The sequence below is a fragment of the Manis pentadactyla genome, chromosome 4 (genome assembly GCF_030020395.1).
Source record: "Manis pentadactyla isolate mManPen7 chromosome 4, mManPen7.hap1, whole genome shotgun sequence".
Classification (NCBI taxonomy): Eukaryota; Metazoa; Chordata; class Mammalia; order Pholidota; family Manidae; genus Manis; species Manis pentadactyla.
In genome coordinates this window covers 170,639,189-170,662,470 of record NC_080022.1, presented here as the reverse complement: position 1 = coordinate 170,662,470, position 23,282 = coordinate 170,639,189, and the positions used below count along the sequence as shown (strand labels likewise).

At 54.0% G+C, this 23,282-nt stretch overlaps 2 protein-coding genes across 4 annotated transcripts in view; one reads left to right on the top strand and one right to left on the bottom strand.

The window, feature by feature from the left end:
- Nucleotides 1-893: 893 nt before the first annotated feature.
- On the bottom strand, nucleotides 894-18,822 carry LOC118911264 (signal transducer and activator of transcription 5A). Of its 3 annotated transcripts, none has more exons than XM_036883100.2 (20): nucleotides 18,718-18,806; nucleotides 18,274-18,385; nucleotides 17,775-17,912; nucleotides 17,281-17,437; nucleotides 16,032-16,121; nucleotides 13,501-13,675; nucleotides 9,314-9,444; nucleotides 8,902-9,053; nucleotides 8,299-8,454; nucleotides 7,770-7,949; nucleotides 6,300-6,387; nucleotides 6,093-6,209; nucleotides 5,643-5,735; nucleotides 4,949-5,155; nucleotides 4,298-4,392; nucleotides 4,073-4,203; nucleotides 3,440-3,595; nucleotides 2,691-2,742; nucleotides 2,297-2,404; nucleotides 894-1,259 (listed from the first exon to the last, which is right to left on the bottom strand). In XM_036883100.2, exons 3-20 carry the CDS (start codon nucleotides 17,900-17,902, stop codon nucleotides 1,097-1,099), a joined length of 2,379 nt encoding a protein of 792 aa, XP_036738995.2. In that variant the 5' UTR covers nucleotides 17,903-17,912; nucleotides 18,274-18,385; nucleotides 18,718-18,806; the 3' UTR covers nucleotides 894-1,096. The 3 variants fall into 3 exon arrangements, with proteins under 3 accessions (XP_036738995.2, XP_036738994.2, XP_057357477.1); XM_036883099.2 differs by having other exon boundaries at nucleotides 6,087-6,209; nucleotides 18,718-18,802; XM_057501494.1 differs by lacking the exon at nucleotides 18,274-18,385 and having other exon boundaries at nucleotides 6,087-6,209; nucleotides 18,718-18,822.
- The window catches only part of STAT5B (signal transducer and activator of transcription 5B), a 65,333-nt gene continuing 60,766 nt past the window's right edge, over nucleotides 18,716-23,282 (top strand). Inside the window, exon 1 of the mRNA XM_036883103.2 lies at nucleotides 18,716-18,852. The gene's annotated coding sequence lies outside the window, so the exon portion shown is untranslated. The remainder of the gene's footprint in view (nucleotides 18,853-23,282) is intronic.

The window sequence follows — 23,282 nt, the reverse complement described above, 5'->3', positions numbered from 1 at the left end:
GAAACCCTCTTCTTGTTCCCAACTTCTCTCAGAGATGTTAAAACCTGGGACTCCCAATCTTTCCACTGCCAGCTGCCCCTGGCTCGTGTCATGTCATAGGCTCAGAGGGAGGAGCACATTGGGTTTGGAGCAAGGCCTTCTCCAACCACAGTTACGCAACTGCTGTTCCAGGCACACCTCCCAGCTGAGAGGAACGAGATCAGCTTGTACCCCTCAGTCTAGATTCTGCAGACATGCAGCAAGCTGCCGATTTGCTGCTTTTCTGCCGAAGGTTTTTTCCAGGAAAGGAGGGGATCACCCACCATATCCTAGACCAGTCCCTTCCCTCCCACCTCTCCTGGAAGCAAGGTTGAAGACAGGTGAGGAAAGAAGGCTAGGGCCAGGTAGAGGGGACGGGATGGAGAGAGTGGGAGTGTGGGCACGGGCATCAGAGATTTGAAGCCCGGGCCCCCTGGCCAGAGGCCAAGAAGCCAAGAAACCACGTGTTCAGCAGCTTTGACAGGCCCAACTGCCCATTTCTGCTGTTAGAGATGTGGCTGCAGTCTAGGTAAGCTCTCAGTTAACAAGAAGGCTGGAGCCCATTTTCATTAAAGTATAAAATACTCAACATTGAACCCTACATCCCTCCTGAGGGAATCAATAGACCAACATGTCCCCGAGCACAGATCCACGTACATCAATGTGTGTACACACTTGGGAGGGGAAGCTTCTCACTCAGGAGTAAAACTGAAGCTGAGAGAGGTTACCCATCTCCCTTCCTTCTTGAATAATTTCATTCAATAGCTGCTGAGCAGGTAAAGGTCCTGGCAGGAATAGGTCTGCCTGCACCGAGTACATGCAACAACAGAAGCTCCATCTCTTCTGCAACAGAAGCAGACCCATGGGCTCCTGGAATGCCTTGATCTGAAGAAAAAGGCAGCAGCTTGCTGCTGCAGCCACATACCCAGAATGGCAAAACCGAGGCAGGCGCACCTGTGCAGCACATTCACGTGCCACCTGCAAAGGCGCCAATATGCACAGCAATACTAAAATCACAACTACTATGACCCCTTCCCATTGAGGACTGTTTCCAAAGAAAAGTGTGGGACTCAAACATTCAAGAGAGTGAGCCTCTGGCAGAGGTGAAAAGACTAGTAGGTGGGGAGAGGCGAGCGTCCAGACTGTCCATGGGGCGGCGTAAGAGCTCCTCCACATGCCGGGCGACATCCATGGTCTCGTCCAGGTCGAACTCTCCGTCCTGATCGAGGACGGGGTCAGGGCTGGTGGAGAGAGGGATGTCAGAGGGAGCTGGCCTGCCTCGCAGCTCCTGGCCACTCAGACCAGAGGGTCACGAGCACAGGAACCAGCCCTGGCCAGACCTCTTCACTCCATGCTAGTCAGTCAGTCATTGGCTGGATGGGAGACCCTGGAGCCCTAGTCTCATCTCTTGCTACCTCACTGAGTGATTGCAGGGAGTTCACTGCCCCTGTGCCCGTCCTCATCTGTAAAACCATGTGGTCGGGTCACTGGGCTCTGCCCACTGCACAGCTACTCCATTAAATCACAGGCACAATTCCCTCAGCACTGACCACGGCTGGGCCTTTTAACCACGTTCCTCCAGTCCTCAAGTCCACCTGTAAGGCAGGTATCAACTCTGTTTTAGAGGAGGAAAAGAAGGTTTGACAACCTTAGGAAACTTGCTCAGGGCCACCTAGCTAGCAAGTGGAGTCAGGGTTGGAATTCCAGTCTTTGTGACTCCCAAGCTTGTGACTGTCCCACTTGTACCTCCTGGGCATCCAGACATACAACCCAGGCCACCCACAGCTCAGAAGAGAATTAATTATCTACCCTGGGAGCTCCAGAGAGGAGGAATTGATACCATGTTCCCACCCAATTCCTAAGACTAACCACCCAGCCCACAGCTAACCCATATCAAGCCCTTAAGTAGCTCACCTGTGCTAAATGCTTTACCTGCTCACACTTTTTCACTCAATCCTGACCCCAATACTCTGTGGCAGGTGTTCTTGCTTCCATTTTACAGATGAGAAAACAGCATCAGAGATGCTCAAAAATTTTCCCAAAGTCACAGGTAGTCAGCACAAGAGCAAGGACCCTGCTATGTGTAGCTTCAAAATGCTCTACATTTTACTGGCCCCATCTCTCCCTCCCTTCACCTGGGCACCTGCCAGAGCCCAGCCTGGGCTGGGTGGTCTCAGGCCTAAGGAGCTCTGGATTTCTTTGCCCAGTGGCCCTCTGAGGGGCCAGCCTGAGGCCAAGCACCCAGGCCCTCCCCACAGAGCCCCAAAATATGACTTACTTCTGTGGGAACATGTTATAATGAGCCTGGGGGCACACGGCTGGGGAGGGGGCCTGGTCCATGTAGGTGGCGCTGCCCCCCGCAGACTCTGCAGATGCGCTCACAAACCTGCAGAGGAAGCAGAGCAGGGCCTCAGCTGCCTTGGGGAGGGGCTCAGGGGGCATCTTTACGTCTTTTCTGGGGATAGAAGGGGCTGTGGCTGCAGGAGTGGGGCCCTGGGTACTGCCCCGTGGTGACTAAGCCCAGTTCCCTCCCCAGGCTGAGTGGGGTTTTGGGGAAAGGGCAGGCTGGGCCACACTGGGCCCATGGACGGGAGGAGCAGCAGAGCGGGGTGAGGAGAGCCGGGGGGACAGACGAGGCAGCAGGGGGCGAGAGCTGGACCCTGGACACTTACTCAGGGACCACTTGCTTGATCTGTGGCTTCACATATCCGTCCACTGCTTTAGCTGCCCAGGGGGGAATGGTGATGAGAAGCAAAATCTTTGGGAGCTCCCCAAGGGGTGGAGCCCACCTGCGCAGTCGGCTTCCCACCCAAATCGCCGTGGGGCCTCAGCAAGGATAGGACTTCCCAGATTCCCAATGAACACCCACTGTCAGACCCAGCCTGAGGGCCACCCAGACCCCTGGCTTCAATCTCATCCCTTCTCCTGGCTCCTTTGCTGGCTCTTGCTTTCTCTCTCCCTGCGCTGCCCCTGCCAAGGAAACAGAACCCACAACAAGGAGCAAACCCAGCCAATGGACTGGGGACAGATCAAGGAGGAAAAACCCGTCCATTTTGCCTCCTACACTCAACTTGGGGGCAGGTCCGAGGGAGGGAGTGGTGGGAGCAGTTGATTAGGACAGGAGTACTGTATTATCTGTGGGTTTGAATCATCCCAGCTCCCCACCAGCACTGTAGCCTCTTCCTCCAAGGGCACAGGAGTGAGAGCCACTCGGTTCTCCACTTTGCCAAGAAAGCTGGGTCAGAGATTTTGTTTGCCCTCACCTCAACTGTGAGCCCTGAAATCCTCTCCGCATGCTTTGCACCATCCCATGGGCCAAAACCCTCAGGGACAATGGCCCCTGGGCTCTGCTGGGGGAAGCCTCTCTGCCGGGCCCCCAGAGCTCCATCCACTGGCAGAGGGGTATTGTGGTAGGACGTACCGAGCACAGGAGTGTAGTACTTGGAGAAGACCTCATCCTTTGGCCGGTCGGGAAACACATAGATGAGATAGTTCAGGTCCCCCAGCCGGTCGGCCAGGGACCGGATGGAGAAATCCCTTGTGGTGAACGGCTTCAGGTTCCACAGGTTGCGGTCAGCTGTGAAAGGACAAGCTCATTCCCACAACCCACCACCATCAGGAAAGGAATCAGGGGTATGGGGTTTGAGAGCTACAGGCTTGCAGAGGCATCCAAGCTTTTACCAGCGTGCACTACAGCCCCACCCCTGTGCTCCTCGGCATAGGACAAGGAAATGACCCTGGGCACACTCTACCCAGCGACCAGGCGAGTAGATGCTGACAAGGCTGGGTCAGGGCAGAGAAGGAGGAGCACGAAACTGCTGCAGGACTCACCCAGCAGTTCTGCAGGCTATGGGGCCAGTGATTTTAGCTTCTACAGAATGGAAAACGATAGAGAGGGCATGTATTTCTGAGCAACACCTCCCGCACCCGGAGCTCAGTTCCTATCTTTCCCACTGGGTGTCTCCTAAGATTGCAGGTCTGATGGCGAATGGGGAGTAAGGAAATGGGAGACAGGGCCACTGTGACTACAGTGTAGGCAAAATGGGGCACTCACGAGAGTCAAATTTCCAGGCAATGGTGATGCCCCCAATTTCCGAATCACTAAAGCGCAACAAGAAGGTCCCATCTGGCTTGTTGATAAGCAGATCATGGGCCTGCTGCTTATTCACAAAACCTAGGATGGCCCTGGGTGCACGGAACATACAGTGTCGCTGCTGGTCCAGCAGTTGCCGTCCCTGGAGCCCGTGTCCTCCCAACCCCCCTGTCCCCCACTCCTCACCCATCATTCCAATGGGGCTTGTGATGCTTCTTCAGCACCTCCATGACCCCGTCAAACCACTGCCAGAAGGTGTAGTTCCAGCCTGGCAAGTTCTCCTGAGAGTGCCCAGGAAACCCCCAGTCAGGGCTTGCACCCCATCATCACAGGTGGCCCCAGAGACAGTGCCCTCCTGTCCTCACCCAGACTCTCTCCCACTCCTGACCCTGTTAGGCCCCCACTCCAGCAGTCCATGAACTGACCCAGCCCCCAACCTGTATCCAAGGCAACCAGAGAGAACCCTGGCCCCTTGCCTCTCAGGCTCGGGGTCCAAGGCAGTCCCGAGGTAGGAGGTGCAAGGAATTGTCCAAGCTGGACGAGACCTCTAAAGTCACCCCTGCCCAACCCCTTCATTTTACAGCTTGGGAAAAGTGCAGAGAAGGGATCGGGTAACACAGGTAGGACAAGAGCCCACAGGTCCTGACTCCCAGCTCAGGTTCCCTCCACCACTCTCGATTGGCTCTCACAGCTGGGGGGCTTCTGGCAGCCCTTGCCTCCACTCCTTGGGGCACTGGCCCCATCTCACCCTCCTGGGGTGGAGGGTGGATGCTGGCCGAGGGCAGTGCCTGTCTGTGAGGTGGGGGAGGGCTGGCAGGGGGCAGGTGGTGCCCTCACCCTGTTGAACTGGGACCAGGACACGGACATGCCGCTGTAGTCCTCCAAGTGGCTGCTGCTGCTGTTGAACAGCTTCTGCGCCAGGAACACGAGGTTCTCCTTGGTCAGGCCCCGGCTGCTCTGCACTTCGGCCTTGAATTTCACGTTGAGCGCTTCACACAGCTGTGGCCACAGCACTTTGTCAGGCACGGCAAATGGCACCCTGCCCTGAGAGGGACAGAAGAAAGGGGGGAAAAACAGCAGATTGAGGGAGTAGGAAATATTCACACACCAACAAATACACACACAGATATACAGATACCAAGAGACAGAGGAGACTAAGAAAGATCCAGAAAAGGAGAGACAAACATTAGGGAAAGAAAGGCAGGGGGACCAGGGCAGACAGTGGGCATTCAGGGATAGCCCGGGCCAGGGGGCTGAGGACAGGGATCAGGGACCCAAGTCACAGGCCGAAGGAACACCAGAGAGTGGAGCCCAAAGACCACGTTCGCAGACCTAGGAGACGCCAGTCCCAAGATGCAGAGCCCCCATGGAGCCCGAGGACACGCCAGAGGAGGATGCACATGCCAGCTGTCCTCCCCCCACCAGCTCCCTCTGGTCTGGTCCAGGGCTCCTGGGGACCACTCAGCAGGGGTCCCCGGGTTGGGGCTGACCCTGGGAGACTCCTAGGGCCTCGGGTCCCACAGGCACTCACCGGCTCAGCAAAGGCGTTGTCCCACAGCACGGTGGCGGTGGCATTGTGGTCCTGGCTGCCATGAACGATGACAACCACGGGAAGGGACAGGGTCTACGGGGGCCAAAGGAATGAAAATAGAGGGCACATGGCCCTCATCTAAGCCCCCCACTTAGGCAAGACTCCCAACCTTCATTCCTCAGCCCTAGTTCCAGCCACAAGCCCCTCCCAACAGAATCAAAGCAAAAACAAACACATTTCCTGCCCACTGTCTAAGGTCTATGGGCAGGTGCCAGGTTATAAAGCAGCAAACGGGCACGAACAGTGGGTTTCCTGATAGCATCATCGGGTGACCAGTCTGACCCTGAGCCTTCAGAGCGCTCTGGCTTCCCAAGCCGGCCAGGGCCTCAGGCAGGTCCTGGCCACTCTGGGTCACCTGTCAGGGGTGGGAAAGCGGGGCCTCACCTTCACCTGGAACACAAGCTCATTGCTGCCAACACTGAACTGAGACTCAAACAGAACTGTGAACTTCTCCTCTGTCACAGACTCTGCGCCACGCCGGTCAGCACGCTTGATCCTCTTTAGTGACTATAGAGCAGGAGGTCAGAGGGGGTCAAGGAGACGGCGGCTGGTTACAAGGACTCTGCTCCCGGCAGAGGGGCCAGGCCCCGTCCTCACCATGTTCCTGAAGTGGGCGCTGAGGGTGCCTGTGGCTTGGTGATACTCCATCACGCAGCAGTTGTTCAAGATCTCTCCACTGCACTCGCTGTGAAGGAGAGGGGAGCCATGTGTCCAAGCAGGCCCCAGGCCAGGAGCATGGTCCTGCCCGTGCCTTGGGCCAGGGGTCCTCACTCCAGAAAGCCCTGCCCCATCCCCGAAGAGTGCTCCCCACTGTGTCTCTGGGATTACTTTCCCATCAACCTGAGGGCACCCAAGAAGAGTCTTCAGGGTGGGTCTGAGACTGTCATTAGGCTATAAGTTCCATAGGCACTGAGATTGATGTAGGGGCCTTTGGGGACCTCTGGCGGCTTCTGGAGCATCTAAAATAAAAATCGTGACCAGGGCCTAAAGGAATCCCCACAATCAGCGCCTCCCTGGCCTCTCTGGGTTCTTCTCCTCCTAAGACATGTGAGCCACACTGCCTCCTCTGTTTCTGAACATGCAAGCTTGGTGCCCCCTCAGGACATTTGCATTTGCTCTTCTGCCTCTCCAAACACTCCTGACCATTTCATTCAGTACTCGACTCAAGGATCTCCTCAGAAAGACCCTCCTCAGCCATCCATGTGGTGCAATGTCTAATGTTTATCCAGACACTCTGATATCACTCTATTTTAATTTTCTTTCTAGAGTCAATCACTTTTTGACACTGCCTTATTTTCAAAAGAATATGACTATCTCCCTACCTGGCCAAAACATGGGCTCTGGGAGAGTGGGAACCCCTCTGTCTTCATCATCTAATGCCCAGATTCCATGGCAGGCACTCAGGACACAGGGCCAAGCCTCCCACTTGACTCATTTGCTCCCTCATTCATTCATTCGCCACACCCTTTAGGGGTGACTGCCCTGACCTCTGCACCCCGTGCCTGGGTTCCCTGACCACAGCCTTCTCCATGCTCCTCCTTCAGGACAAGGCCCTGCCTGAAAGTTCTGCCTGAAGTCTTCCCTCGCCGGCTACTTCCTGTTCACATCCTGCAGCCTGAGACTAACCTTCTGCTCCTCCCGCCCCCACCAGGACCCACTTCCACAGTGCCCTGCCTCTCCATGGCACACTCCAGGAATCCTTTCTCATACTGCTGCCTGCTCTGCTTGTCAGGAGGTGGGGCAAGGAGAGAGTCAAGTTCTGTTTGGATCACAGCTGTGTCCCAGTGCTTAGCACAATCCTTGAACACCCCAACAGCACAATCCTTGCTGACCTACTGTGTGCCAGGCACAGCAGGGACTGGTGAAGGCCTCTAAGCAGGAGGGGGGAAGTGACATCAGGAGAGACAGAGTGAATGGGAGAGACACTGGACCACATCTGCATTGCCAGGACAAATGTCCACAGGGAGGGAGACCCTGCTGTCCCCGTCCCCAAGGACACCGGTTGTAACACCGAGGCAGTCCCCAGAGTAACTCTGGGGAGGGGCAGAAGGAGGGAGGCCCACGCACTTGCGGGTGTTCTCGTTCTTGAGCAGCGACTTGGCCTGCTGCTCGCTGATGATGGTGGCCTTCACCTGGGGGGGGTTCATGTGCACGTTCAGCTTTCCTCCCACCAGCAGGCGCACAGTGGCTGCAAACTTGGTCTGGGTCTTCAGGACCTGAGGAGGCTGCTTCTCAATGATGAATGTGCTGCAGGGACACAAATGACCAGACAGACGATGTGATGCTGGCTGGCTCAGGGGACAGGGCTCAGGTCCCAGGGAGGCCACAGAGAGTCAGCGGGTGGTGAGAGGGGAGGCAGGGAAATGAACTCGGCAGCTAGCACAGGCTGAAGGGCACCAGGTCAGCCCGTATACCGTCCACCAGAGAAACTGAGCAAGGCCCACATGCAGCAGCCGCAGCAGCCGGGAACAGAGGAGGATGGGAGTGAGAGGCAGACACAGGGACACAAGCGCAAGCTCCCCATCTGCCAAGCCCCCGGCCTCCCCCAAGCCAGCCACACGAGGGGCGCTTGGCACAGCCAACAGGCAGCAGTCACCTGGTCACCAGGGCTGAGATGATGTCTGTGATGGTGGCGTTGACCTCAGCCAGCATCTCCTCCACGGGGCCGGCGATGGGCAGCTGCTGGCAGAGGTGCTCGGCTCTGCGGATCTGCTGCCGGTTCTGCCAGATGATCTCGGCCAGCTTCTCACACCTGCACGGGAGCCCCACGGTCAACAGGAAGGACAATGGTTCTCTGCTGCCCCCAGGTCAGAGGATGGGGGGCTCCCTGTCTGCAGAGAATCCCCAAGATCCAGCTCCGCTCCACCAGGGGGCCTCTGTGCCTGAGCCACCACCCCTGACTCCTGAGCAAAGCACAGCTGTCCTGCCTGCAAAAATCACACAGACACACAGGAGCAGCGACCCAGATTTGTGTCCAGCCAGCCTGAGCGGCACTCTGCACGCCTGGCCCTGCCCCCTCCCTAACACGGTGACTCCCTTCCCAGGGAGGTGACACAAGACAGGGGCACCAAGTCTGCATCAGGAACCAGAGCCAGCGGTGAAATGGACCCGCTGTGGGGCAGAGGGAGCGGCTGCACGGGTACACGCAGGGGGCAGACCAAGCCCTGCCCACCCTGCCCTGCAGCCCCGCACCCATTACCAGGACTGTAGCACGTCCAGGCTGCCCTCGGGGGGCCCTCCGTTCCCTGCCAGCTGCTGCCGCCGCTTCCACTGGATCAGTTCATCATCAAGAATGATGGTCTGTTGCTTCCGCAGCAGCTGCAGGGTCTTCTGGTGCTTCTCGGCCAGATCCTGAGGGAGTGGGGCACAGCAGGCCCTCTGGGCTCTCAGGCAACTACCTGCAGGGCGTCACTTGGAGGGCAGGTCCAGGATGAGGCTCCGTCACGAGCCCCCACTTCTCTGGCCTGTGTTGCCTCACATGCAACACCCCCACCCCCGAGAGGAGGCTCTGGCCTCCTGCTCTCCTGGGGCTCTATCCCCTCTCAGGTTCCCAGATGGCTGGGGATGCGGCCATCCCCGCCTGGGAGGAAAGGGACGCACAGCCCACTCACCACGCGGTACTGCTGCAGCGTCTGAGCCTCGCGCTGCAGCCAGGCCTCCAGGGACACCTGCTTCTGCTGGAGGGCCGTCTCCCGGCTCAGACGCTCCTGGGGGTTCAGCTGGGCCAGCTGGGCAAACTGAGCTAGAGGAGGGGATGGGACACCCACGGTCATGGTCCCCCAGCAACCAGCAGGAAGCCCAGACGAACCACACTCTTCTGTTCTGAAGGCAAGACGCCCACAGGGACACATCTGACCAACGGCAAGTCGGGTTCTAATGCCCGTGGATAGGCACAGGCTTCTGGCCCTGGCCCCCCGACTCTGAGCTCCCCTCTAGGGAACAGGGAGATGGAATCTTGGGGTACAGCTGAGGAGTCTCCCCTCCCACCCCAGCCCACACAGCTGGCCTCCCAGCACTCCCCATGCCACATGGGGGTCTGGCCTGGGCCACACTGCCTTGTCTGAAGTGTGCCCTTGGTGCTTACTACTTGGGTGATCATGGGTAAATCACTTCCCTTCCCTGGGCCCCTGCCTCAGTTTCCCCATGTGTAAAACACAAGAATCACGGCCCCTGCCTCACTGGACTGCTGTGAGGATTAAATAAGTGGTGATATAGGAAATGCTTGAGACTTTCTGGCATGTGGAAGCCCTGGGAGAGAGTTAGTCCTTGGTGGTTAATGGGGTACAGGGTGGATTAAAGGGTGACGGAGGCAAGCGGCTGCTCAGCCCCGACGTCACAGGGCCAATCCTCTTCGGGAAGGACCCTGCTCTGCTGGCTGTGTCCTCTCCCAGAGTACAGTGGCCTCTCCTGGGGGAGAAGGAGTTTCTCTGGGTGCTGAAAGGTGCCTAACACGTTTGTCCAGGTGGGTCACCCTGAGCTTTGATGACCAATAGGAAGACAGAGAGAAACTGAGAGGGTGTGTGTCCAGGGCCCACTGGGGACACCAATGCAGCAAGATTCTCTCAGAAAAGCAAGGGTGGAGGGAGGTGACTTGTTAGGAATCTCATCAAAGAGAGAAAAAGGGAATCAGTGAGGCCTATCTTTTTCAAATATCTACTGTGAAATTCTTCAGACAAAGGAACGTAGAAAGAATGGTTCAAGGAACAGCTGTTTATCAATAACCTAGCTTGAGATCCCACATTTCCACAGGCAGAGCCACCTGGACACCCTCCTCTGCTTGCAAACCCATCCATCCACTATCCTGAACGCTGGGATTATCAGGCTCTGCCAATAACCTTCTGGAACAGCGTCCTTACTTAGGCTGAGTCAAGAAGATGTGAGCACTAGCACGTCTCGGTCGAGTTCCTGGCTCCTGAGGGCCATGTCACACTGACCTAGGCCCTGCCCCATGGACGCACAAGCTGGGAAAGATTAAGCAACTCTCGACAGTCAGGAAAAACCCAGAAATAAAAGAGAATTTAAAATTTAAGTTCCAATCTCACTGCACGGGACTGAGCAGGAAGAGTCCTGTCTGGGCACTGAACATAGCAGAGTAAGCTGGACGTCCACCTTGGCAATCCTGCCACCCACAGGGAGGTGGTGGTGATCCCAACACCTGGGCCCAGCTTCCCTCGGCAAGTGTCCCACTTAGGTCTCTCCTGGCAATTTGCAGAAGCTTCTGGGAAGGCGGCCAGGAGATGTGAGGCAATCGTCTGCTCCACTGGAGGGAGCTGAGCCTTCCCTTGCACAAACAGATCAATAGTCTGAGTTTCTGATGGGTGAGCTTGATAAATGAGACTGAACTGACACTACCATGATGGGTACGAACCCAAACCAGAGTCCAAACCCAAATCCATATGTAGGGAACAGAAAACCCAAGAATAGGATTGGAAGTACTGTCAACCAGTCAAAGGCCTTGGGTAGAACTAAGAGCCTGAAAATCTCCTATTCCCTAACCTAGGAAGAAGGCCATTCTTTCTCTGGGGTCAGCCTGGGATGGATTCAGATGAAGGAAGACAAGCTAGAACCATCCCACCAACATTCACTCAACACCTACTATGATTTAGACAATGTGCTGGCCTCAGGGTACAGGAAACACTAATAGGGCATGGATAGGAGGGGAGCTGAAATAGTTAAATAAAACAGTATTTTAAAATATTTTTAAGTGATGTAAAAAACAATGAACAGTGGAATAAAACATAAAAAGGGGCACAACAGAAAATAAATATTAAAATATACACCTCAATACTACTCTATTAAATATTACATTAAATATTAGTGGACTAAACCCCTCAATTAAAAGCAGAGATTGTCAGAATAAATGCAAAAGCAAGACTCAACTATGTGCTGTGGATGTTTTAAATTTAAAAAGGCATGGATAAGATATGTTGTGCCAATATAGAAGAAGGATGGGGTGGCTATATTAGTTTCTTTTAAAGTGGACTTCAAGACAAAGAATATTATCAGAAACCAAATAAGATATTTCATAATTATTAAGGTGTCAATTAGAAACATAATAACCATAAATACATATGCATCCAATAACAGAGCTTCAAAATATACAAAGAATATTTACAGAAATATTTGGAGAAACAGACAATTCCACAATATAACAGGAGATTTTGATACTTCTTCATCAACATCTGAAAGACCATTAAACAAAAAAAGTTAATAAAGACAGTTCAGTGGTTCACAAAGTGTGTACCAGGTATCCCTGGTTCTTAAAGGATCCCCAAGAACATTATAGAGGGTCCACAAAACCAAAACTGTTTTCATAAGGTCATAAGACCTTATTTGCCTTTTCTTCTTTTAATCTAAGTACACAGTGGTGTTTTCTGGAACCTACAAAGCATGTGATATCAAAACAGATTGAAAGCAAGATCCAGCTATCTCCTATTGAGCCTGACATTAAAGAGAGTTGTAAAAATCTAAAGCAATGCCACTGTACTCACTAAATTTTGTTTTGGAAAATACAGATATTATTGTTTTTTTGGTTTGGGTTGGGCTATTTTTGGTAAAGCTTTAATATGTTAACAATGTATATTATGTTACATATGCCAGCATTGTTGAATTTATTATTGCTATTTTTGGAAAAAACAATTGTAGAACATACATTCTTTTCAATTCCACAAGATACAATCACCAAGATGGAGTACATGTTGGGCCATAAAACAAGTGTCAGTAAATTTTTAAAAACTGAGATCATATAGAGTATGTTCTCTGTCAACAATGGGATTCAATAATAAATGAAAATGAAATCAGTGATGTGATATTTAGAAAAAAATATTTGGAAATTAAACAATGCATTTCTAAATAATATAAGATAAAAGAATCAGAAGATAAATTAGAAAATATTTCAAACTTAAAAATAATGAATACATAGCATATTCAAAATCATGAGATGCAGCTAAAGCATTGTTTGGAGGGAAACTTACAGCTCTGAGTGTATATATTTGAAAAGAAGAAAGGTCTAAAATCAGTGACCTAAGGTTGTATTTTAAGAAGCCAGGAAAAGAAGAGCAAAGGATAAGGCAGCCTGATGCTCCTGCTCTCACCAGGACGAGGCGGTACAGCTCCGGGGTCAGGCCGGGGTAGGAGGAAGGGGGGCCATGACTCAAGACTCTCATATTGTAATTCTTTCTGAGTTAATTTTTCTTTCCCCATAGCCTTATCATGGTAACCATTGGCAAACAACAGATGCAGGAGAATTTTCCAGTGCCACCTCCTCCTCCCAGCTCCATCTCCTCCCAGAGGCTCAGGCAGGAGCGCTCCTGGAGTCCCACGTCTTCCCAGCCTCGTTCAACCAGGGGGCTCAGCCTAAGTTCTTCCTCTGACTGGGTAACACTCTGTCCATATTCATTCATGCATTCATTGAGATATTCACTGAACACCCACAATTAGGGAGAGATTATTAGTAAAGTGCAGGGATTTTATGTCCTGTCTCTAGTTGAGATCCAGTTCTACAGCTTACAAACCACTCAGGCCGAATTACTTTGTTCTCTTTGAACTCCCGTTTTGCTATCTGCAAAATGGATAATACAACTACCTGCTCCCTAGGGATGTTGTAAAGATTGAACTGAATCATGCACACAAAGGGTCTGCCCCACAGCACGGGTCAATCACTGGCAGCCATTAATCCTTTGAGGCTTTGGGTAAGGTTTGGGGACGTTAGACACTGACCTAGCCCCAACCCTGCAGGTCACAAAGGGTCCTCACTCCCGTCCTCCAGACACGCCTTGCCCACACTGCCGGGCCTCACCCTGGATCCTCAGGCTCTCTTGATACTGGATGATGAAGTACTCTTGAGTCTGCTGCAGCTTCTTCAGTTCATTCTCTGTGTCCTGTGTGACCAGTCGCAGCTCCTCAAATGTCTGGTTGATCTGAAGGTGTTTCTGGGACATAGTGTCAGCAAGACTCCCAGCAGGAGAAGTACCCTGAGACAGATCAGAGGGGGAGAGCAGGCGGCGGTGAGCTGGGCAGGGAGGACCGCAGAGAACCTCAGGCCCTGAGCCCAGGGAAAGCGGTGCTTCTGCAGATGCAGACTACGGCCTCTTCACACAGCCCAGCAGGAGCTGCTGAGCATCTGGCCGCCACCAGAGCATCCCGAACAGGGACCATCTAAACTCTCTTTGGAGAGGCTGGAACTCAACACACCCCAGGAGTTACCTGGGTTTTCCTACTAATGAAGATGACCCCTCATTCCACATGCATTCACTGACCCAATGCCACAGAGCAGCAGGTGCTGGGGACCAGAGGGGAGTAAGGCTTTGGAAGCACACATCACCTGGGTCCTCACTCAAGACCTTCTCTTGAGTGAGGGGAGAGGGGGCAGGCCGAGCCTCTCACAGGCGGCACCCTGGAGAGCCCAAAATGAAGACACAGGAGAGGCATCCACAAGGCCGCCCTGGATCCAGTTATTTAAGTGACCTCATCTGATCTATTCCTTCAACATCTGGCTGAGAGGGAACCAGGTCTTTCTAATTAACTGTTCTCAGAATAAAATCCAAACTTCTTCCCACAGCGCCCCTGCCCCAGCTGACAGCCTCTGCCTTACCTCCACTCCCAGCTCTATCGCCGCCCAAGCACACCAGCCACTTTCTGTTCCTTGTTCACCACAAACATGTTCCGGCTTTAGGGCCTTAGCATTTGTTGTTCCATTTCTCTGGAACGTTCTGGAACCAAATCTTCCTGAGGCTGACACCTCAGCTGGCACCTTTTCAGACTGACCTTCTCTGATGTGACAATTTAAAACAGCACTGCCCTTATCTGAAAGCGTCTTGTTCTTGTATTTGTTTACTTCTGTCTCGTCTGCCTCCCTGCACTAGGATGTGAACTCCCTAAGGGCTAGGACCCTGTCCGTCTTGTGTACCACAGAATCTCTAGCTTTGGGGATTAGAACATCGGAGGTGCACAAGAACAGCTTGATGGCTGGGAGCAGGAAGGACTTCCCCCGGACCATGCCAACACCTGCATCATAGACGTGCATTTCATAGCTAGAACTGAATTCATTTGTACATTTACACATAGCTCTGGGCTGGCAACAAGTTAAGGCACACAGCATTGTCCTGCCTGAAAGACCCCTTGTGACCTGGCTTCTGCCTCCTCTCTGATTTTACCTATTGGTGGTCCCCAGTCGGGTCCCTTCTCCCCAGGAGCACTGACCATATGCAAGCCTTCAAATATGATAAGACAGTTCATGCCTTCCAGGCATGTCACTTTTGACTCATCATTCTCTTCCTCCCTCTTTGCCCACTGTAGTTCAGACATCCCTTTCCTCAGGACACCCACCTGCCAGGCTGTCTTAATCTGAGTTGGATACTCTTTCCAAATATGGCCCCTTAAGACTCAGCTTACCTCTAGAGAATCTATCATTGCCTGAATTCCTCCTAGGTGGGGACCAGGCTTTTATCTATTTCTCTAGTCCTAGCCCAACATCAGACACACTGCCGGACCTCAATAAATGTTTACTGAATGAACTGGAAAATTCCTAAAATCAGTGTCTATAACAGTAAGTTAAAAATAAATATGACCTGTGCTTCAGGCACTATTGTGTGGTCTTTCCTGTGTGATGTCATTTTATGAAATTCACTTTGCTTGATTGCAGATAATATAACATTTGCACCATTGTCCCAGCAGACATTCTATGCCTTTCTGATCTCAGAACTTGGGGGATGAGTCCTGTCCCACCGCTCTGAGCACCACCTCTCTCAGTTTGCCAGCGTCAGTTCGCCTGACACAGATCTTAGCTCCGTTTCTCCTCACAGTCACCACCAGAAGACATTTCTTTTTCTGGCCCCAGCACCCTTATTGGATGACAAATCTTTTCCTGGTGATTTGTGATGTCATCTCTGACATAGGTTGAATTTCCGTGTGTGTGTATGTGTGTGTGTCTCTGTGTCTCTGTGTCTCTGTGTGTGTGTGTGTGTTTATGGCTTCCTCTTCCATTTCATTTGTCTGTTTGTCTGTCCCCGACCCCAAATAGTACCTCATTTAAACCTCACAATAACCCATAAGGTAGGCACTGCTATCCCCATCTACAGTAAAAAACAAAACAAAACAGGCTCAGAGAGATTAAATAACTTGCTCAAGCTGCACAGCTAACAAGAGGTTAGAGCCAGGGACTGAAGCCAAGGGGTCACTCCACCTGCATGGAATATTGCCTCTCACACATGCCCATGTTTCTTGTTCCTCTGGTGCTCTCTCACGCCAGTGTTTACAAAACCTTCGTCTGGAGAGAAAGGTGGGTAGAAGGACTTCCAGCTCCTCTCCCCACACCCATGGGACACTCACATTGTTGGCTTCGCGGACCAGCCTCTGTTCATTGTACAGAATATGCCGGATGCAGCGGACCAGCTCCATGGGGCAGCGGTCATATGTGTTCTGAAAGAATCCAATGGCAGCTACCAGTGGCCACCCTCTGCTTCCACCATGCCCGTTGCAGTGCCATGCCCACCCCTTCCTCTCCTCCAGCCCCCTGCCTCAGCTTTTCGTGGGACACCTCAGGACCTGTCCCCAGACACCTCTCTCTCTTCTTGATCCAATCCCTCCCACCCCCAGGTCCTCATATTTGGTTTGCAGTGCATTAGAAACCCATGGTTTCCAAAGCACTTCCATTCTTGATCTCCTTTGACTTTCACATCCTAGAAACTCTGTGACATAAGCAGAAATTATTACCCGCATTTCACAGATGGGAAAACTGGTACTCAGAGAGATTAAGTACTTGCCCAAACAAGTGAGTGAGCAGATGACTTGAGACTTGGGGCATCTCATGCCAAAGTCAGGGTACTTTCCACCACACTCCTGGCCCTGGGTACCTATTTTGCTTCCCCCTTCCCCCCAGGCTTCTCCTGTTTCCTCTATCTTCTGGGATGGAGTTTTTATTTCCCCAACACTCCGCTGCTTGTATTTAAGAAGGGCTAAGAAATACAAGCGAGTTCCAATAAATGCTTGACTATGATTACCACCCACACCCCTTTCCTGCTTCCACAAAAACTTCCTTTCTCCCCTGTACTCCTCCACCCCACCCCATGTGAGGGAGAAACTACATCTTACATCTAAACCCTTAATTCAAGGCTCCTTTATCCAGCTCTGGCCCCCAGGGAAACTCTCCTTTCTCCCACTCCACTTTGGGGGATCCCCTACCTTTCAAAGAGCCCCAAGAGGGATGTCTTCATCCCTCTTGAATACAGGTTGCTTCATTCCCTCATTTCTAGAATCTATCGGTTTTCTTTTTACAGTAAAGGAATCTTGACTCAGGCTGCACCATCCCTTCAGCTAGATCTGTCCAGAATGCCCTTTTACCCATCCCCCTTCTCTTGGGGACAAACACGCCTCACCCCTTGCTTTGTAATATGTTAAAGGAATCAGACAGGTCTGACTTAGAAAGAGGGGGTGGGGGAAATTGAAGCACAGAAGAGTTGCCGATAAATTCAGTCACATAGTGAGTCAGTGGCCAGGCAAGGAAAAAAACAAGGGTTCTGATGCTGGAAAGAGAAGGTAGACATTGTTTCCCTGCAGACGGCCTGGTATTCACACACACCTGGAGCTGCGTGGCATAGTGCCCCAGCTTGATCTTCAGTAAGAACCCATCTTCCCCCACCTGGTGCTCTGCCTTCTTCTGTAGCTCCTGCACCAGGCCCTCCAGGAGCTGGGTAGCCTGGGCTTGGTCCTGGGGATTGTCCAGGTCGATGGCATCCCTTGAGGCAAGGCAGAGGAGAGAAGCCTACTGTGGCACCTCCTTGGGCAAGGAGGCCGGGGAGGGTGTGGAAATCCCAGGCTAATAATAACTAAGGGTGCTTCAGAGCCCATAAGACTTGTTTTTGATAGCTCCGCAGTCTTCTGAGTCTACGAATATCCTCTCTCCTCTCCCAGGCTCCCATTTTCCTGTTCCCCTTTCCCAGGGACACTGCCTCTTCTGCACCAAGAGGTACACACAGGACCAAAATCACACCAAATCACGAAGAGGAGACCTGAGGGCTGAGGGGCCTGGATGGCAGGGACCCACTGAGGAAGCTGCAGGTCAGGGGCACCTACCACGGCTGGCTCTCTATCCACTGTGCTAAGTAGTGCCGGACCTCGATGGGGAAATGCTGCCCGTACAGCACCTGCATCTGGCGCAACGCATCTCCCTGCAGCTGCTGGGCCTGGATCCAGCCCGCCATGTCTGTTCACCTGGGGCGAGCAGAGGGCTGAAGTAGAGGCGTCTCTCCGCAGAGGCAAGGGCTGGGCCTCCCCTGGCCCTGCCATGCCCACCCATCCCTGGACCGCGGTCAGGCCAGGCCCCTCCCCTCCCACGGACACGCTTTCCTGTGCGGGAAGGAAGATGGTGAGGAGGGGAAGGCCGCTCTTCCCTCCAACAAGGAACCCACTGAGGCTTGGGGAGGGGCTTCCGTAAGTGAGGTGCCCTCCCTGTCTTCCTCTCCCCTCGCCCCATCGGGGCTTCCCCAGAAGGGGGGTTGCTAGAAAACTGAAAGAGAAACTCGACCGCGGAGGCCCACGGGCCCTCTAGGGAGGGCTGCAAGAATCCCCCTACCTTGCCTCAAACCCAGGGTCCCAATTTCTGGGAAGGGGGGATATTCCAGACCCAAGTTGGGGCAACACCACCGAAGGCTACCATGGGCGGCTCGGTCCCTGCGGGCACGCGGCTGTTAACAGGGAGAGAGGGTCGGAGAGGCAGTCGCTACCTCTCTTAAGCTGCGCCCCCAGCCTTGCCCCGCTGTCTCCCACTGTCCAGCCCGACAGCGCCCCCTACCCACTGCGGGCGAGGACGGCGCCCACCCTCGGCCCTCCCTCCAGCTGCGTCCAGCGTCTAGCGTCCCTCCTCCGCGCCGCGCCGAAACTCTCTCCTGGGCCCGGGGACCGTTCTCTGCACCCCGCCGGCCGTCGGGCTCCGAGCCCCGGGACGCGCGGCCCGGGGCGGGAGTCGACTGTCCCCTCTCCGCGCGCGCCGCCCGGGACGCGCCGCCGGGCCACCCACCTGGTAGCGCCGGGCGGTCCCGCGGCGGGGCTGCCTCACCGCCCCGCGGCTCTCGCTCCCGGCCGGGGTCCTGGCGGCGGCGGCGGCGGCTGTTACTACAGGAAGGAGCAGAGAGCAGCGATTTCCTCCTCAAAGGTCAGCTGCCTCCGATAGACCATACACAGCGCGCAGGCTCTCGCCAACACCCCTCCCAGCCTCTCGCTCCCTCCCTGCCTCCGCCCTCGGTCGTTGGCGCCCGGGCGAGTGCGCGGCGGCGGCCGGGACGGCCAGGCTGGGCGGCGCCGGGCGTGGGGGCTACCCCGACGGTGGGGTCCCCCGGGAGTCCCAACCAGCGCTCGCCTGCGGCCGGGGACCGTGGCGGGCTGGAGCGCAGGAGTGGCCGCAGCATGGGGGTGGTAGGGCCGGGAAATCCCGGGCTCTGGAAATCCCAAGCCAAGGCCTCCGTTTTTTCACCTATAAGAAAGGGAGAAGGCGAGGGTTGGAGTAGCTGGAGATGCCTTCCACCTCTGCGTTTGTCATCTTTTGAGTCTCTGGATTTAAAAAGTAAATGTGTTGCGCGGTGTGTTTATGTGGGTTGGGGACACAGCTTCTGTGACCTCAGAGGCAAAGCCCTAAGGAGGGGAAAGACGGGGGATTCCAGAGAAGCCAGCTCACCACCAAGGCCCCACCTCCCTTCCTTCCATCACTCCCACCACCCTGCACTCACCCGCCGCAGCGGACACAGGAAAGAACCTTAGCAGTCATGTTTCAAACTCCCCGAAATTTTGCAGATAAGAAATGGAAGTACAGAGAGGGGAAGGGGCTTGCCCAGGGTCACACACTGGGCCTATGGCCTAGTCGGCAGGTTATGATCCATAAATGATCCTGCCTTCTGTTCACCCAGCCCAGTTACATTTGAGGCTGGTCCTACCTTCTAGAAAGATCCAGGGAGGGCTGTCTTGAATCCTCACAAGCCCATGACTGGCTATAGGCCTTGCCAGAGCAGGGACCACCCTTCCTGAGCCTTGCCTGGGTCACAGCTCCTCTCTGAGGGTCCCCTAAGGAGCCTGTGGAGTTGGGCAAGGCTGGACTGGAAGCCTTCCATCCCCTTTGCCCAGCTTCCCTCTCCTCTGGGCCTCCCCTCTGCCTAGCAGCTGGTATTGGCAGCAACAACGAAGGGCCAGCTGCGCCAAGACCGAGTGTCCTGCAGGGAATCATTCTCCTCCCCCTCCCTCCTTCAGTCCCTCTCTAATGCCTTCTTGGATCTGCCCTTTTCCCTCCGTTCCCTACCGCCAACCGCTCCCCCACCTTCTTGCCCCTTACTACCTCTCTCACTTTCAGAGAAAAAGTTTTTTTTTTTTCCTGATGCATCTGGCACAACTTCAGAGAAAAACTGAAGTTAAAAGCTACAGAAGCTGGAATGTCTAGGTCCCTAACGTGCATCTGTGTGTGGCCACAGTCTCTTAGTTGGCAGAATCTCTTAGAGGAAAGCAGTGGAAAGCTGTCAGGGGGTTTGGAAGGACTGAGGAAACCTTGCTCTTTAGACGTCCCACAGGGAAGCCCTAGGGAGGAGGAAGCACATGCCTCTCTCCCTTCTTCCCCAGCTCCATGCAATGGATTTGGGAGGGTCAGACACACAGAGCTAGGAGGTCACTTGGAATGAGAGGCAAGTATCAGAGCTGGAGGCAACTGTAAAGATGATTCTGTAAATGGGGAAACAGAGTCTGAAGAGGGGAAGTGACTTGGCCAGTGTCACGCAACCTGTCAGTGACAGATCCAAACCCGTTTTTACAAGGTGGGTGGGTCCACCTTGGCTGTTGTGCATTCAAGCCTCTTACTTCAAGGGTTGGGTAAGTCAGTCAATGGGAGCAGATTCCTTGGGTTTCCAGGTCCTCAGATATGTCTGGAGGGCAGAGGACCACCCTGGCCATGGACCCACACCTGGATACCAGAAAGGGGGATATGGGGGTGCCAGCTCCAGAATGGTGGCCCTGCCTGCCTGCTTCCAGGCAGCCACCTCTCCAGCCTTCTTGCCAGGGCCTGCAGGGGCCTGCTGCTCCTGCTGGCAGCCCCACCCACCAAATAATCGGGCTGGGCTGGGCCTGGCCACAGGGTAGGTAGTCCTGCATCCTAAAAAGCTAGCTTTGAAGTGCCAGTGAACAAGACTGGAGGGGTTGGCCTGACAGGATGTGCCCCAGTGCTTTCAGAGCCTTCATGTGCTGCCTGCCTCCTGACCTTGTCTCAAGGGGGTGGCAGCCATTCCCCTGGCCAATCTCTGGCTCTCTTCCCATTTGGGCCTTTTCTGTGCAGCCCTGAATCCCAGGGTCCTTCACTGTACATTTTCTTCTCTTGTTTTTTGTTCTCCTCCTCCTTTTGGTTCCTTCTCTCTAGGTCTCTGCCTGGTTCTCTGATTGATTCTGCGGGAGTTTCTCTCCATTTCTCAGTGCCTCTGTTCTCCCTTTAGATGCAGTGAGGAGGAGGAGGAGCTTTGGAGCTTTCCCAGGATGGGCAAAGGCCACCCAAGGGAGGGAGGAGGGAAGGGTGTCAGAGCTGGGTTGGGGGCAGAGGTGACTGTGGTCATGGCTCCAGATAACACAACTACCCGGAGATGTCAAATTGGGGGTTTCTTTTTGCTTTCAGTCCCCTGGTTTGGTCTCTGTTATTTCCCACCACAAAGCACCCTGGTGCTTTTAGAGGCCCAGACTATAGAGGAGAAAACTGAGGCCTAGGAGATGGAGTTCAGGATGATCAGAAACATCCTAGGGTCTGGACTGAGCTAGGGTCCCAGGCTGGCTACCCCTAAAGGCCCCTCATTCCCAATTCCAAGCCAAGGCATTAAATGGGGAGTAAGGAAGAATTTTTTTAATCCTATGGGAATACATTACCCTAAAGAAGACAGACCGTATTTTATAACGTATTTAGTTAGCACATGATGCACATATCTTGAATTGAATGGTGGCACATTCACGTACAAACATGGTTATACTCTTCAGCTCCACTGATCCTTGCAACAGCCTGGAAGGTAGGCAAGGCCAGAATCATCCCTGAAGTCCTGGAAAGAAGCCTGTCTGCAGCTGTATGGCCAGTGAGGGCACAGCTGGCACCAAGGCCTGAGCTGCCCGGGCCTATGGGTAGTGTCTCAGTCCAACCTTTCTCGACTTGCACACAGAATGAAGATGTCCACCTTGGCCAGGCTTGCCCGTAACTGTCCTGTGGCATGCAGCATGGCATCTCCCTGCCAGTCCCCTGCCCTGTTGAAGGAGGCAGGGTGACCTGTGAGTTATATGAAGGTGGGTCTGAGTTTATGGGGGAAACAGAATTATCACAAGTCCCATCTCTGGCCTTGCCTTGGAGACTAGGTGAGCCAAGCCGTTGTTGCCGATGTTTCTCCCCTGGGGAGAACAGATTGAGGTCACCTTGACCTAACTGTCCCAGGGGGCGGAGGGAGGTGGTACAGAGATGCCTTTGTTGCCTCTGTGCCAAGTCCCTTCTTCAAGGAGAGTTCCTGTTGTGTGGGAGCCAGAGGGGAGGTGGGATGGGAGGGAAGAGCCTTCCCTAGAAAGCTGGAGGCATTCCAAGAAGTATCTCTGCACCCTGCAGAGGCAGAAGAGCTGAAGGCCCTGGGCTCTTAACTGTCTGCTTCACCCCGACCTTGTTTCTGCTGGGACTGTCCACCTCCACTCCAGCCCCATCCCCAAGGCTCCTGGAAGGAGGGCCGCAGGCCCATGCTTGGCATATATGGCATCCCTCGGCCACATGTCCCTGCTTCTTCCAGTCTCCTACCCTGGGGGCTCCCTGTAGAAATGTTGTCCCACTCTTGGCCACACAGAGCAGGACCTAAGGAGGGTGTGTGTGTGTGTGTGTGGTGAGGAACTGTGTGAATCTGGCAGAAGGGAGGAGCTGCTGGGTCCCAGGTGAAGCCTGTCCCCTCTTTCTGCCTCTGTCCCCTGTCCTCTACCACTCTTCAGGGAAGTCAATTTACAGTGAAGTCACAAGAGAACATAAGGCCACCTGCCTGAGGCAGAATGACTGTCCCATTTCTAGGAATAGTGTGAGGGGAGGAGAAAACCCTGCCTCCCTTTGTCCAGCTACACTGCCCACCTGCCTCGGGAGGGGCACTTGCAGGACAAGGAGAGGAGGGGGCACAACATCTGTGCTGAGCACACATTTTCTCCCCAGTCAGGGAAGGAAGGAGCCCCCCCTTTGCTTGTCCTCCTCATGGCCCTGGAGCTTGATGAGAGAAAGGAGAGGTGGGCCACAGGCACCGGGCTGGGCAGCTGGGTGGGACTGGCTGCTGTCCTGAGCAGCCCTGGCTCCCAGCCTCATCCATGATAACTACCAGGCCCCTCTTCCTGCTGAGCTAGTTTCTCCTACTTCCAGCCCAACAAGCCATCTTTTGTGCCTTAGCCAGCCCAGTATCTGACCTGGGCCCTCCTGGGGTTGTGTGGGAGAGGGCTTTCCTTCTCTGCCATCCCCACCACTCTGCTACTTTTCCTTTGTTATGACCAGAGGTGGTTCCCTTCTCCCTGTCTCTGTTTCACATTGTTCCCTGGTTTGTTACATGCACACATGTACCCATGTCTCCC